Source organism: Aethalodelphis obliquidens, unplaced genomic scaffold (genome assembly GCF_003676395.1).
Source record: "Aethalodelphis obliquidens isolate GAN/ISIS:26980383/991018 unplaced genomic scaffold, ASM367639v1 scaffold25, whole genome shotgun sequence".
Lineage (NCBI taxonomy): Eukaryota > Metazoa > Chordata > Mammalia > Artiodactyla > Delphinidae > Aethalodelphis > Aethalodelphis obliquidens.
In genome coordinates, this window is record NW_020837969.1 from 32,473,552 (window position 1) to 32,490,346 (window position 16,795).

A 16,795-nucleotide genomic window follows, 5' to 3' on the forward strand; every position below is an offset into this window, starting at 1 on the left:
AAACGGCAATAATTTATTTTAAATTACTATTAACTGGGCTTTCCTGGTGGCGCAGTGGTTGAGAGTCCGCCTGCCGAAGCAGAGGACACGGGTTCGTGCCCCGGTCCAGGAGGATCCCACATGCCGCGGAGCAGCTGGGCCCATGAGCCATGGCCGTTGAGCCTGCGCGTCCGGAGCCTGTGCTCCGCAACGGGAGAGGCCACAACAGTGAGAGGCCCACATACCGCAAAAAAAACCCAAAAAACAAAAACTATTACTTTAAATAATAATTTATTTATTAAAATAATTTATTTTAATTAAGGAATTAATTCCTCAACTTTGCTGTTCTTGATCATACAATATCCTGGCTACCCAGAACTCCTGAGGAGGAAATTGCACTGAATACCTGTGTTCTGTAGGTAGTTGAGGAATTTCCTTCCCTCTTTTAACATATACATAAAATAATATATAAATATAATTTAATCTTTTTAACAAACTCAGATTGTTGTTCTTCCATGAAATAAACAGAATGCTGCCTTAAAGATCTACCACAGAGTTTGGGGCTAACTGACCCTACAATAAATGGGTCTCAGTTTGCTGTGTTTCATAAGCTTTATGTTAGTTTCCTGGAGTTTTGCTTTCTCTCTCTCTCTGTCTCTCTCTCTCTTTTTTTCTTTTGGTCACTGAGATCTAGGTCTGTAAGAACATTCTCATTCTTATTTTTCTATTTCTGTTAGACTTGGAAACCACAAGCAAGTTATTAAGTTACATGGAAAGTTTAAAAAAATACTGAGTTCTAGTTTAACAAATTATACTGGCCTATTCCCAGCTTCTTAGAAATAACCCCTATTAAAGCACTGTGTATACTATAAAGCACTAAATAAATCACTGTCAGTATAATTATTTTGGCTAACATTTTAGACAAACCATGTTACTAGGTAGGTAAGAAGTTATATAATGAGTACTCTGAATACGTGTTTAACCCACAGAGCACCGTAATTTATTATTTCTTATAACACTCTGCTAAATGGGAAACTGAGGCACATGTAGCTTAGAGATTAAAGAAAGAATTAATATGACTGCTGTACTTCAAATGGTAGGCCAGTATTTAATTTTTTGACCAAATCTTACTTTAACTCTTTCAATTTCAACCCTAAAAGAAAAAAGTAATAATAACTGACATTACTGGGCACTCACCATTTTGAAGTGATTTACATATTTCAACTAATTTAATGTTCACAATAAACCTCATGAAGTAAGAACTACTGTTAGCTCTATTTTACGGATGAGGAAACTGAGGTAACAAGTAGCTGGGTAACTCCTAAGGTTACGTAGCTTATAAATGTCAGAGTTGAGTCATGAAACAAATCTGGCATGCTGCCTTACCCCAAAAAGCTGGTGACTGACCAGTTTTTATATCTAGAAACCCACGCCATTTATATGTAATATTTGTCTAATTACTCCTGGGAAAACAAATTATTTACTAAGTTCGTTAAATTATAAAAATTTAAATAAAAGGCTACTCAGTGAAACTTTATTTATAGTTAAAAATAAGAATCTCCCTTTAAAAATATTCTTAGTGTGAAGTATGAAGGCAAATTTCTCATAAACAAAAAATGTTCCCCTTTCATTCTGACCATGTGTCGGGTTTCCAATCTTAAGTAACAGCTTTGGACAGGTTACAGCAAAGAAAATCTAAAGCCAACTGAGATTAAGCAGCTGCCAAAGTATGCTGCTATTATGGACATTTAAAACCAACCAGTTTTTTCAAATGTAAAAACATGAACTGCACTACAGTGTCTCCAAGATCCCTTCTAGTGCTGAAGTTCTATGAATCTAAGAACAGAAAGTAAATGGTCTCTTAAAACATACCTTGAGTATTCTTGAGGATATGGAGAAGAGTACCAGGTGTGGATTTCATACTTCCCAAACTCAATAACAGAGGGACAGCGGACTTGTGGATCAGGGGGACCAGTCACTCCAACTTTCTGTGCAGTGAGAAAATACATCAATTACATAAGTTAGTTAAATTAAATACACTGAGACAGATAACAAAACCAATAAAACAAAAAAAAACCCATCTGAATCTAAGTGTCGCCTTCTCAGGATTCCACAGGAAAAGTTAAAAAGCCAGGAACAAGCTAGTAAGTTTTGAAATAAGCTGTATTATCCTTTAAATAGAGCATCCAAATGAAGAATAAAAATGCTAATAAATCTCTTAGAACCAAATGCAGTTGGTAACGTTGCAGTTTCCACATTTAATAATACTGTGAATATCCTCAACTAAACTCACTCCTTAATCACTTAGTTGTTAAAGAGACCCTGCCAGCACTTGGGGATATAAAGTCAGGGGTGGGGAGGAGTGCTTGCTGCCCACTGGCCGAGATCACATGTATAGTGTCCCAAGTGACAGCAACAGCAACCACCTACTCAACATGTGAGCACGTACAGAAAGGAATCATCCTCCGGTTTGTGAAAACAGATATTAAGGAATATGACAAAACAAGTAAGAGTCTTCATTTTACACTGCCCCTAAAATTCCCTTCTTAGTGGTTTTTCATAGGTTTAACCAAAGAAAGTAATACTCTGTTAAACACACACTTTTATCCCTTTTTATCTATCTTCTGTATATAATTAAAATAATTTCTATACCCCCATCCCTGCAATAACCTGAACTACACTATCTTAAAAAAAGAATAACTTGTAAAGCGTTGAGGACTTCCACAGCAGCAGCTCAAATATAAGCCACTGCTATTGACTACAAGGATCGGGTTTTAAAACCTTAAATTCAAGGGGAATCTGATCTGCCCTGCATCCACTACAGCAAGATTCATACATGTATATAGGCATACCTCGGAGATACTGTGGATTCGGCTCCAGACCACAGCAACAAAGTGAATATCGCAAGTCACACGAATTTTTTGGTCTCCCAGTGCATATAAAAGCTATTTACACTATACTCTAGTCTATTAAGTTTGCAATAGCATTATCTCTAAAAAAAACAACGGACATACCTTAATTAAAAAATACTTTACTGCTAAAAAATGCTAACCATTATCTGAGCCTTCAGCAAGTCACCATAACAGATCATGAGAACAAATATAATAATAATGAAAAAGTCTGAAATATTGCAAAAATTACCAAAATGTGACAGAGGCACAAAGTGAACAAATGCTGCTGGAAAAGTGGTGCTGATACACTTGCTCAACTCAGAGCTGCCACAGCCTTCAATCTGTAAAAATCTAACTACCTATGAAGCACAATAAAGTGAAGTGCAATAAAACAAGGTATGCCCCGTGTGTGTTATGCATATAACATGCAATATATATGCATGTATATTTATTATGGATAGTCTATTAAATGACTTTTTTTTTTAAAAAGGAGCTAGAATTTAGCCTAATCAAACACGAGTATTAATAACTCTTCAAACGAGCAACCAAAATTATCCTTCAACTTTATGCTTTAAAAATCACTGAGAGATTACTAAAGTCCCTTGTTGGAGCTCGTGACAAACACACACACACACACATACACACACACACACACCCCTTCTAACAAAACTAAAAAAAAATCAGAGGCTTTTATTCACTTTTCATATAAATTCATTTAAGAAGCCTTTTCACCACAACTCATTTGAGAACTCTCTGGTCTTTCTAACCATTCCCTTTTATAAAAGGCCAAGGGACTTATCTCAGGTTTCATGCTGGAACACAGCCAGGTGAAACCTCACCTCTTCCTCAGACACCTCAAAACAAAAGACAAACATCTATTAGTTGGATAAACTGTGTTATGACACCAAGGAGTACTGAGGCTCTTCCAAAGGCAAAAATCAAAAAGAAAAACACAAGACAGGGTTAAAATAAGATTTTTTTCATTTCTGAAAACCAAAATAGAACTCTGCAAAAGGTTTTAAACACACTGTTCTTTAAACTACATTCCAGAATCATGTATTCTAATTCATAAAGTAGTATCTTTTAGCCTATCTTCACAGCTCAAAACAACAAGAATAGTAGTATAGAAAATATCAGAATAACCAATATCAGAAACCAAATCTAACTTCCTGAGCCAAGGATCAAGCAGGAAGCACGAAAGGTGAGACCATGCACCTGCTCCGGCACCGCCTGTTGTGTGAGAGCTTTCCCATCCGCTGCCCGGTGCTCCTCCAGGTGGATGCCCAACGCAAACGTGGATACCCAGCCCCAGTACAACTGTCTGCACATTGCCGTCACTAGGAGAGTCTATGTAAAACCAGACTCAAGAGCAGATCTCCTCTGCCTTCGCAGCTCTCGCCTTCCCGCGCTGTGAGATGCGCACAGCCACAGGGCTCCACGACCTCCAGCTCCCTTGAGAAAGAAGCCTCTGAGCCAGTGTGTTTCCCTTTACCAAGGTCTGGAAATTAACAAAGGCTCTGTGCAGTGAGGAAGTAACAGCTGCATCTATACCACTCATTAACCTAGTCCTTGCCAAATTCAAATTGTCAAATCTGAATTACAAGGTTATCTTTACTAAATCGTTTTATTTTTAAATTTCAGTCAAAATTTCATTAAACATGCAGCTTTCAAAATAGCAGATATCTAATATAATCAAGGGCACAACATTTTTTTAAACTTTTAACTCAGGTTCTGCCACTCTGTGCCCTCCTTCTCATTTGAATACGCCAAAATCTTTAAAACATAACATATATTCTGGGCCAGAATGGACTTTTTAATCTAAGAAAGTAAGGGGGGGCACTAAATGCACTAGTAATTGGGCTAAATCAAAAGGTAACTTTAAATATACCTATTCTAGATAATGAAACTTTTATTACCAGCAATTTGAGAAAAGACTGTTACTCTTCTGCAAAAACTCCACTTCTGTCAAATGACTAATTTATATTTTCCAATACAGAGACCACTCTTGCACACAGAGACCCCCAAGTCTAGATCTGGTACAGAACGAAAATTACAACTGATGTAAATACAGCCCTGTTCCCTCCCTCTGCCGGACCTTCCTTTCCCATTCCCTGTGGGAAATGACATTTTGGGGTGGGAGTGGAGGGTAGGACTGTACCCTTAGTATCAGTATGAGAATGTGAAATGTGGGGAGAGGACATATCTTTCTGGTATTTGAACATTTTCCCATAAAAACTATGATAAAAAATAATTCTGTTCCTTAGGGATTAAAAGTTACCTGATGAAAGAGATGCATAAGAATGAGTTCACATGCTGCAAAGTGGAGAGAGCATGACCTTAAGGAGTAAAGAGACTCAGCATGTGTGGGGCACCTACTGTGCAGTCTCTGCACCTCGCACTGTCATCTCATTTATTCCCCACAATCCATTCCTCAAAGTAGGAAACAACATGCCTGCTTTATAGATGGGGGGAGGGGAGAGAAGCCAAGGATCAGAAAAGTTAAGAGGTAAAGAACTCCAGGACAGGAATATCAAGAGTGAAGCACAAAGAAAGAAAAGAACCAACTGGGTACAAGGTGAGATAGAAAATATGGGTAGCCCTCAACTAATTAATTTCTGAATTCCAAAAGTTTGTGTGTAAGTTTCTTTGAACTGGAACTTAGTTTTCCAAAGAAATGAAGCTACTACATGTCCACAGTCTCTTATCCAAAACCCTTGGAATAGAATGTACTTTGGAATACTGAATTTTTCTCTTGTTAGAGAAGTTCTACAGTACCTATATGTATCTTAAATCAACAGCCTCAGTAGGATTTGGGACAATGCTCCATAATCAGATACATTAATATTTCTTTAGCAAAGCATATGAAGAGTCACATTAAATGGGATAAGTAAAGAATATATATAGTCTAAACTCAGTTCAGATCATGTTTTGCCAACAACTGAATTAGGGTAACTAAGATCTTACTATAAAATGAGTTATAATTTTTTTTTCACTCTAAAGAAGATATACATACAGATGGCCAATATGTACATGAAAAGATGTTCAACATCACTAATCATCAGGAAAATGCAAATGTGAACCACAATGAGATACCACTTCACACCCATTAGGATTGCTACTATAAAAAACAAAACAAAACACCAGAAAAATAACAAGTGTTGGCGAGCATCTGGAGAAACTGGAACCCTTGAGCATTGCTGGTGGGAATGTAAAATGGTACGGCCACTGCGGAAAAAAACAGTATGGCAGTTCCTCAAAAAATTAAACACAGAATTATCATATGAACCAGCAACTGCACTTCTGGGAATACAGCCAAAAGAACTGAAAGCCAGGACTCAAACAATTATTTGTACACCATGTTCATAGCAGCCTTATTCATAAGTCAAAAAGGCAGAAGCAACCCAAGTGTCCATTGACGGATAAAGGGATAAAAAAGATGTGGTACAAACACACAATGGAATACTATTTAGACTTTAAAAAGGAAGAAAATTCTGACACATATTACAACATGGATGAACCTTGAAGACATTATGCTAAGTAAAATAAGGCCGACACAAAAGGACAAATATTTTACAACTGCACTCATGTGAGGTCTACCTAGAGTAGTTAAATTCATAGACAGAAAGTAGAATGGTGGTTGCCAGGGGCTGGGGGAGGGAGAAATGGGGACTTAGACTTTCTTTTTCTTCTTATCCAGCTTAGATTCCAAGGTCTTTTACTGTACCTCATCTTTACATACATCCTTAACTTCCTTGCTTTTCTCCTGATTCACCAAAATCCCAACTCTGGTTAAATTCAATATTCCAACACAATCCAAGTTATTACCCTCATATCTGAACACTATTAGAGAAAAACACAGAACCATGCTCACTAGTCTCAATTTATAATTCATACCCACTAACCTCAATGGGCGCTTGATGCTTCCCTACTCCATTCACTCTCCTACTCTTCTAGATTATTTCATTACTTTCTCCTGTCTCTCAAGCCTCCAATACCTTGTACCCCATCTTCACATTCAAGCAATGCCTTTGCTTTCTAAGAAGCAATCAGAAGAGAGCTTCCACAGCTTTCCACGGCACATCTGTATGTCTACCCTTGTGGCCATACACCCTGCCCTTCCTTAAGGCTATGGATAAATGGTCTAGGCTCCTACCTAAGGCCAACGCCCCAAATGATGTGAATAACATACTAAGCGCTTTGCAAATATCAATTCATTTAATCCTTTCAAGAAACCTATTAAGTAACTTGGTTGACCACGGTCACTCAGCAGAGACAGGATTTGAACCCGTGCAGGCTATCTCTAATACCTAGGCTCTTAACCACTATCTTAATAAATACTCAATAAAATTTTGCTAAATCATCAAATGAATGAACTCAAAATACATTTAAACAGCCTTTAATATGTGACTCATAATTAATGGGTAAATGCCTTCAGACACTAAAACAGCCCTCTGCTCCCATCCCTAATTTCAGCAGTACCAAGGAGTCCACTCCAGCAACAAAAAAGCAGTCATGGGGCTTCCCTGGTGGCACAGTGGTTGAGAGTCCGCCTGCCGATGCAGGGGACACGGGTTCGTGCCCCAGGTCCAGAAAGATCCCACATGCCGCGGAGTGGCTGGGCCCGTGAGCCATGGCCGCTGAGCCTGCGCGTCCGGAGCCTGTGCTCCGCAACGGGAGAGGCCACAACAGTGAAAGGCCCGCGTACCGCAAAAAAAAAAAAGCAGTCATGGAGATACCTTAAAACCCTAGCATGCTAAAACTAACGTCCTCTTACTAGCTTTCAAAGTCCTCTAAAATCCAGCCCTGTACCAGTAATTCAATGTATTTTTTACCATTACCCAACAATGTTCCATGCAGTTTTACCTCTCAGACTAAACTACAGGTGGTCCTTGCTTTGCATGCTACCATGTTAACTGAAACTTATGCATATCAAAACTGAGATCCAATCTCAGTCGCTACAGAGTGCATGAAGCACGAACACAATTCTGATATGCATGTGTCCCCATCAGCACAGCGCCATGCAAAGCAAGGACTGCCCGTGTTATAACACCTTCACAGGCAGCTATTGTGTTTCTACATCATCGCCACAGTATGACCTGCACATAGTAGGCCCTCAAATATCTGTTGACCTGATGGACCAATAATCACAATGTCTCTTGTATTAATATAATATATACACTGTATTCCTCAAAGCTGAAGTTAATGCGGTTTACTCTACCTGGTAAGCCCTCATCCTCTTCATTTACCTAAATTCTGCTTCTTCTGTGACCATCTCAGATCATACCAACTCTTACTAATCCTAGAATATACTGTGAACATATGAAACAGTCCATATCATTTAATACAGCAACAAATTACATCAACTGGTACTCTGGGCCACTGTTTGCTGTTTATCTTACCTTTCCCTACTTGCATTCAGTACAGGCTTTATGATTTTGATGCCTCTGTAACGTCTTTTACAAGGTAATGCAGGATGTTACTGTGATCAGGGACACAAAAATGGAAGTCACACAGGCTCCAGCTCTAATCCACCTCTACCATTACTAGTTACATAACTTCAGGAAAGTCACTCAACTAAAAGTCTCGGTTTCCTTGTGTAAAGTGGAGTGGGTTTCAAGAAGCATGCCCTTTGGGCACTCAAAGAAATCCGGAAATTTGCCATGAAGGAGATGGGAACTCCAGATGTGCGCGTTGACAACAGCCTCAAAAAGCTGCTGGGCCAAAGGAATAAGGAATGTCACATACCGTATCCGTGTGCAGTTGTCCAGAAAACGTAACGAAGATGAAGATTCGCCAAACAATCTCTATACATTGGTTACCTATGTACCTGTCACCACTTTCAAAAATCTCAGACAGTTAATGTGGATGAGAACTAACTGCTTAAAGTTATAGAACCGCCTTTGCATCTTGACTTTCCTATTCTAGTTGGAGCTAACAGGCTCATATATCTTAGAGCAGTTCCCAACTACAAGATCATCTGGCAAGTGTTTCCTAAATACTGTACCTGGGCCCCTTCTCCTCAGTCCCTGGAGTTTCTGAATACTTGAACAGAGCCTAGGCAGGTTAAGGTGGTTTTGAAGTACATCCTGGCTTGAGAATGACTGTTTAGGTAGTTGCGACATTAGGCATATAATGTTAATGCTTTTACATGCATGTTTTGTTAATTCTAAGATAAACATTTTTCTAGGAAAAAAATTAATTACTTAATTAAATTAAATAGGGATAACAATCCTTACCTCATAGGGTGAAGAGAGTTGTTGAACCTAGTTTATTCCATTTCTAATTAACTGTTCAATTCTTTATGCAAAGAAGAAAATTATTTTAGTGGCCCACACAGATTTCAAAAATGCTGTTAACTTTCTAGAACCACAAAAAAAAAACAATCAAATCCTTCAAAATTAGAAAGCACTAAAACTACTATAGAAATATAATGTGCTATTTGGTGATATTTTATGTAAATATCATTCTATATATTTCGAGGAGGCTGTTATGCTCTTCAATGTAATGAGTTGAATACAAATGCTTCTTTCTGGTAATGCATCTTTTAAGAAAAACCATTTCTTCCAAGCTCACAAGATCACTGTTGAAATATAATTCCAAACAAAAGCCTATACTACTAATTTCTTATACTTCTGTTTTTCTTTTTAGAGGTGGCTCTTTTTTATGAAGTGTTCACTGACTAGCTAGTAATGATGGAACATAGTACCAGGCAAACTATATCCTTCTCCTGAAATTAAAACAAAAACAAAAACAAAAACAAAACAAAACAAAACCAATTAATAGATGACTTTTTTTGGGGGGGTGGCACTTGCTAAACGTTTCAATAATGCTCAACTTAATTAGATAATGTATCACACAAAATTTAATTGTTCAAGATCATCACTATGAGCCATCACTATTGGATTTGCTTTTGTGAGTTCGTTTCCTACTAAATGGTAAAAGCTCTATGAAAATAAAAACAATGTCTCATTCATAGCCCCTGCACCTAGCATAGTTTCTAGAACAAAGTAGGTACTTAATAAATGATGGGTTTTTGCTTGGATGTATTCCTATATTAACTCCTTTATCATTTATTTATCTCTTATGAAGACTGCATAAGACCCTGTAATAAAATCTTCCTGCAAAATTTGTGGAACAAAGGTTGAAGCAGTTTCTACTAAAGAATATCTAGGCTCTCAAAAATGACTTTGTATGTTATGTTTATGAATGCTTCTATTATTTAAAAACATCATCTAATCTAATCAATAGTGACTCTCCCCACTGGCTTCAACCCACTTTCTCTGTTACATTAGGTCAGAGAGCCTGGGAGCTGTCCTTGACAACCTCCTGCTCCTTTACACTGCACACTGAACCTACCACCAAGTTCTGCTGACTCCGTCTCTGAAATGCATTCTAAATCCATCCACTTCTCTCCCATTTCCACTGCCACCTCTCTAGTCTAAGTCACCATCTTCTTCCATATGGATCACTGAAAAAGCCTCTAAATTGGTTTCCCAGCTTTGACTCTTGCCTAATTCCAATCCATTCCTCATAGAGTGGCCAAAAAAAAAAAAAAAATTAATGCAAATCTGATCTATTTCCTTTTTAAAATCATTCAATGATTAAAGAAGATGTGGTGGATGTATACAATGGAATACTACTCAGCCATAAGAAAGAATGAAATAATGCCATTTGTAGCAACATGGATGGACCTAGAGATTATCATACTAAGTGAAGTAAGTCAGAGAAAGACGAATATCATATGACATCACTTATATGCAGAGTCTAAAAAATATGATACAAATGAAACTTATTTAAGAAACAGAAATAGACTCACAAACATAGAAAACAAACTAATGGTTACCAACGGGGAAAGGGACAGGGAGGGATAAATTAGGAGTTCGGGATAACAGATCACACTACTATATACAAAAGAGATAAACTACAAGGACCTACTGTATAGCATAGGGAACTATATTCAATATCTTATAATAAACCATAATGGAAAAGAATTTTCTAAAAAAAAGCATTCAATGGTTTCCCACTACAGTTACAATAAAAACCCCAATCCTAACTTATGTCATCAGCTTATCTCTTCAGCTTTATCTTTTGTGAATTTTATTCACTGTACTCTAAGTTATACTGGCCTTCCTTCAGTTTCTCAAATTTACCAAGATCCTTTATGCCTCAAGACGTTTACACAAGCAGCCCCTATGTCTGGAACATTCTTCTTAACTGTTTTGTGCCTTGCTGACTTTTCCACTCAACCTTTACGTCCCTGTGTAAATTATCACTGCCCTAAAAGAGGAATCCCAGATACCTGGACCAGGAAGTGTCTACTATAACCTCTCATTGCATTCTTATTTTCTTCCGGTTACTTATCAGTTTGTAATAACAGATTTATTTGTATGATTGTTTACTATCTGTCTCATTCAAGAGGCAAAGTTTCATGAAGGCAGAAGCTATGACTTTTTGTTCAGCCTATAGCTCTAGTTCCATGCCGGGCACATGAATTCCAAATGAATGAACCTCATGCAGAAATACCACCATCGTCAGAATTTCAGTGCACTGCCAATGAAAATAAGCACAGATTAGAATTCAAATATCTAGTTATTTCTTTGGTGCCAGATAACGTACATGGACAATCACAAGTTTAATAAAATGCTGGAAGAAACACACAATTAGCCAGATTATTGTCAATACAAATTTATATTGTCTCCACTGGGTCTCAGCAAGGCTCAGCACCCCTTTTAACTCTCTCTAGTCATCTTTCTCTTCACACTCCTATTATTCCAACTCCTGGCCCATTTCTCCCAGCAGAAAATTTCATTTAAACATCCATTCATTAAACAAATATTTACTGAGCCTTTACTATATTCCAGGTACTTGGTATAAAGCAGTGACCAAAAAGAAAGTGCCTGTTCTCAAGGCACTTACATTCTAGAAATAAATATTTCCATTCAGGAAGTGATAAGTACTATATAGGACAAGCAAGCAGGTAGGGGGACACAGAGTGATACAGTGGGGATAAATGTACGCTATTTCAGTTTGGGATTTAGGAAGGGCCTCTCTGATGGGTGACAGGAGCAGAGACCTAAACAGAGTGAGCCAACTAGACGTCTGGGCCAGAGGAAGGGCAATCCAGACGGGGAGCAGTAAGTGCAAAGGCTCCAAGGCAGAAGGGTGCCTGGTGTGTCTGAGGAAGAGGAAGAGGAAGAGGCCTGTGGCTGGAGCAGAGCAAACAAGGGCAAGAGTGGGAGGACAACGTGGAAGAGGAGAGCAGGCACAAGGTCATGGTGGGCCTTTTTAAACATTCTAGGCAAGACTGAAAGACACTGGAGGGCTTCTGAGCAGAGGAGTGGTATGTTTCAAAACATTTACTGCGGGCCCTGTATAAAGAATACAGACTAAGGACTGGGGTGAGGAACAGGAGTGGAAGCAAGTAGCTGGGTCTGGAGACGTTACAACAGCCCAAGCAGGTGCCGGCAGCTTAGGCTAAGACAGAGGTGGAAGGGAAAAGAAGGAGTCATATTCTGGATATATTGTGAAGGCAGAACCAACAGGATTGCTGATGAACTGAATATGTACAGAGCATGAGACAGAAAAAAAATCAAGGACCTCTTTGGGCCTGAGCAAGTAAAAGAACAGAACTACCACTGACTCCTGTTCTCCAATAAAAGGAACCAGGGATTCTTAGAGAAATGGCTGAATCTACAACTAGAACAACAAGAGCCTAGGATATACTGCTGTGGCCAAAAGTAAATATGAATATGGACTGTACAAATATCGAATCATTTTGTTGTACACCTGAAACTAATACAATGTTATATGTCAATTATACCTCAATTTTACAAATCACCAAATGAATAAACTGGAGAAAGTAACACACACACAAAAACCAAAGTTAAGGGTGAGGTAGAGATTAAAATCACAATAAATGTTCTCAATCTGTGTGGGGGGGAAAAATGACAGAGACACGTCAGAATGACACAGGGGCTGGCTTGAGGTTCCCCCTGCCCAAATCTGGAACAATCTGAGCATCAAAATAAATATCAATAGCAACAAATGATAAGATAACTCATAAAATAAGAATCTACAAGTCACAGATAGACAGATAGACATATGGATGGAGGGATGGATGGATGGATAGATAGACTGATAGATAGGAAGAAGGAAAAGCTCTTCCTTACAGCAGTACGCCAATTAATAAACATAAAATAAACGATGGAATTAGAAAATCATCTAATTCCATCTAAAGCAACCTGCAAGGTCTAGCAGGTAAAATTTGATAAGAAACAGGATATTTACAGAAAGTGTATTCCCACAAGATACATATTAATAATTACAGAGGGCAAATGATTTCACAGAGAAGAAACAAGGCACGATACCACTGTAACCAAGTGATCAAGTTAACATCACTTGTAACAGGACGAACATCTACTACGTGCCTCCTGGTATGACACACTGACGAGGACACGTCACCTCTGTAAGACATTTAACAAAATAAATGACCTGCACACGTCAAAAATGTCGAGGGCATGAAAGATAAAGACTGAGAAACTGTTTCAGGTTAAAGGAGACTAAGGAGACACAACAAATAAACGAAACACATGATCCTAGACTGGACAGTGGACCAGGACATGGCTTATTTTTCCTTTTGCTATAAAGAACATTAGTGGTACAGCTGGTGAAATTTGATTAAAATCTCCAGATTAGGTAACATGCTTCATTGGTGTTAAATTCCTGATGCGATGACTGTACTGTGGTCAAGTATAAGAACGTCCTTGTTTTTAGGAAATACACACAAATAAGCAGGAATAAAAGATATTAGCATATGTCTGCAACTTATTCAGGGAAAAAAAAAGGTTCTTAAAAAGTGAAGAACTCCTTTGAATTCCCACTGAACATCATGTAACTTTCTACTACAGTACCTATAACACTTTTTTTTTTTTTTTTACTTATTGTCCGGAAAAGAATATGCCTTCAGAGGTTAAGCAACTTGCCTGAAGTAGAAGTTAGTAAATGACAGACCAAGGCTTGACCTCAGATCTACCTGACTCAAAGCCATACCTGGTTAAATCATAAGACGGTGAAATGCCGAGTAAATGTTTGCTGAATATTTATACTGTTGTCTTTATTTTTCAAAAATACTCTACATAAACAGTCTATTCACTAATGGGTCTCTTAATCCAAAGAGTTTCACCTATGCAACAGGAATCCCCAGCATCAGCCTCATAAATTCTTAATTTCAAGAAAAGAGACAGAACTCAACTTGGCTTACACAGTGAGTTGGTGGCAAAGAAGGAAAAGACAAAAGATAAATAAACACAATCCAAAGGAGCCTTTATGATCTACCCCTGCACTCTTCCAATCTGTTCTTCTGCCATTATCTACACCCTATGTTCGTCACATTTCCCCCCATTTTCAAATCTTCACACTTCTGTTCCTTCTAATTATACGGGACCCCATTCCTTGTCATCCTGATAAACTCCAATACATTCTTAAGACCACCTCAAGTATTATTTCCCCTCAATGAATCCTCCTCTGACCTCCCCAGAGAGAAAGAAGTACATACTTGCCTCCCATACTCCCCAAATTCCATGTATTCTATAATTAAACTTTCACATTAAGGAAATTATCTTTTTACAAGTCTCTCCTGGCTAGAGAAGGAATCCTGTCATTTACCTTGGCATCTCTAGCATCTGGCACATAAGTAGGTTCTGTGTCTGTACATTTGTATCTTGCTATGTGTTAACAAAGGATTAAGGCAGAAGCATTTAATAAATATTTCCTGAATTAATGAATATGTGTTTTATCACTTGAGAGAGGCTTGGTTTTTGTTTGTTGGTAAAATCCTAAACTCTTCTTCATACATAAGACAGAAAATATTGATAAATAAACCAAGCTCATTTGATACTGGTAGTCAAAGCAATGTGTTTATCTGCAAAACCAAAGCAGTTATCATGGGTTTGAAAAGAACACCAGCAAACTATGCACGCGCACAAACCACATCTATTTGCAGATCAGATGGATAAATAAATTGCTATTACTGCTTTACCCACAATATAATTAATCCTCTGTTTCTCATCCATGAACAAACTGTTTGTCCCATCTGAATATTCAACTTTACCTGCAGTGCTTGTTCTTGGATATCACGAAATAATTCCATATCTTTCTCAGTCATGATTTCCTGGCTCCCAAAAAGCCGTTCCTCACTTTCTTGTTTGCCGTCCCAGCCATCCTGATTGTCTGCACATTAAGAAAGGGCTCACGTTATTAATGCTACCTTCAGTTTAGTACATGAACTAGAACAAATTTCAAAAGTCTTAATATTATTTATATAAAAGAGAAGAGGATAACATTAAACTGACTCCCAGAAAGATACTAGTCAATAAACAATATGTACATATTATATCTTGCCTTATAATGAAAACCTTGAATTGACTTAAAGCTGCTTAAAAATACTAGCTAAATAACTAAACTTAAACTTCATTAAAAGAGATTATATTTCAGTATATACATACATACATATAAAAGTAGAACAGGGAAAAGGTCTAAGAAGTATGAAGTCTATTTTGAAATAACATGAATACAAAACTTTTAATATGAGTTTAACATGTCAACATGCAAATATTGCTTCTTCATTCTTTGGTAGTATGGATGAAGTTTATGTTATAGCAAGACATAATTTTTATCACTTCAGAGCAAATCAAGGAAATTTTGCTCCTTTTAAAATGCTCAATGATTCCGCAATCTTCATAAGGCCAAAACATTCTTATCTCAACAAAAAGATGTATTTCAAATAGCTACTTTAACTGATGCCAAGTACTACCAACTCCCCTCACATTCTGGGTACCCTTTTAAAGCACAAACTCCAAAGCCTGAGTATCACAGGTGGTAATCCTCTGGGTAAGTATGACAAATTATAATAAGCATACACTAAATGATGCACCTTCCTCAAATGGGTAAAGAAATGAGTGAAAGGAGCATTGAGGGATTAAGTAGATCATTATCCTTTGCATTTGAAGATGACACTGATGTGGTCTCACTTCCTCTCTGTATGAGTATGGCTGAAAAAACCCCATTAGTGACAGACAGTTCTCTTTTAAAAATCAATTGCACATACAGTTACTCATTTAGTGTAAGAAGAAGAAGGACAAGGACTCACTCTTGACAATATTCCTAAACTGAAAAATACATATCTAATCTGAAGATACTCTGTGCCTTTAATGCCCCCTAGCGCATGACACAGACGATGCAGGCACAGATCTAGCACAGTATTCCGTAGCATTGTGTCAGATGGTGCAGATTGCTTCTTACACTCTACAATTCATAAAGAAAATGACAGAGCCAATTAAAGCAAAAGCTCATACCAATGCCTAAAGCTCAATACTGGTTCTCCATACACTTTATACATTTGCTCTAATGATTTCTAACACTTTCCAGTAGATTCTTCTAATAATCCACCACCAGTGAAATGGTTAATTCAAAAATGTCTTCTATCACGATCTGCTTTAAGAAATTCCTTCCTAAATCCAACCTAAATGGCTTGCATATTTTCTTAGATAAATGTACTCAGAGTGGAGCTTATCTACAGTCTACATGGCTGATAAAGACATGAAAAGTACTTAAATGCTTAAACTGTAGTTAGTTGATTGCCACTCAGGTGAAAAGCCAATCAATACAGCATAAAAGGGGGGACCTGACAAGGATGAGGATTTTTCTCTCCTGCAGTGGACCAATCAATCATTGATATAAGCAGGAATGATGAAGAAGTGAATACAATCACCAATGGGACACTGCGGGGAAGGAAATAAAAGTTAAGGAAGTCCTTGCAGCACATGAGACACTACAGATTCAGCCCTGTGATCCAAGAGCCCTTTCTAACTTTCTTCACAGGTTAGGCTCTCGCAACTCAATAAGACCAGCTCTAATTATCTGGACAG

General features: G+C 37.8%; 1 protein-coding gene across 3 annotated transcripts in view; it reads right to left on the reverse strand.

Moving 5' to 3' along the window:
- KAT6A (lysine acetyltransferase 6A) overlaps window positions 1–16,795 on the reverse strand; it is a 116,968-nt gene that overhangs the window by 34,122 nt on the left and 66,051 nt on the right. For all 3 annotated transcript variants that reach the window (XM_027122911.1, XM_027122910.1, XM_027122909.1), the window contains exons 8-9: window positions 14,980–15,098; window positions 1,852–1,967 (exon numbers count right to left, since the gene is read on the reverse strand). In XM_027122911.1, coding sequence (XP_026978712.1) covers window positions 1,852–1,967; window positions 14,980–15,098 — 235 coding nt within the window. The remainder of the gene's footprint in view (window positions 1–1,851; window positions 1,968–14,979; window positions 15,099–16,795) is intronic.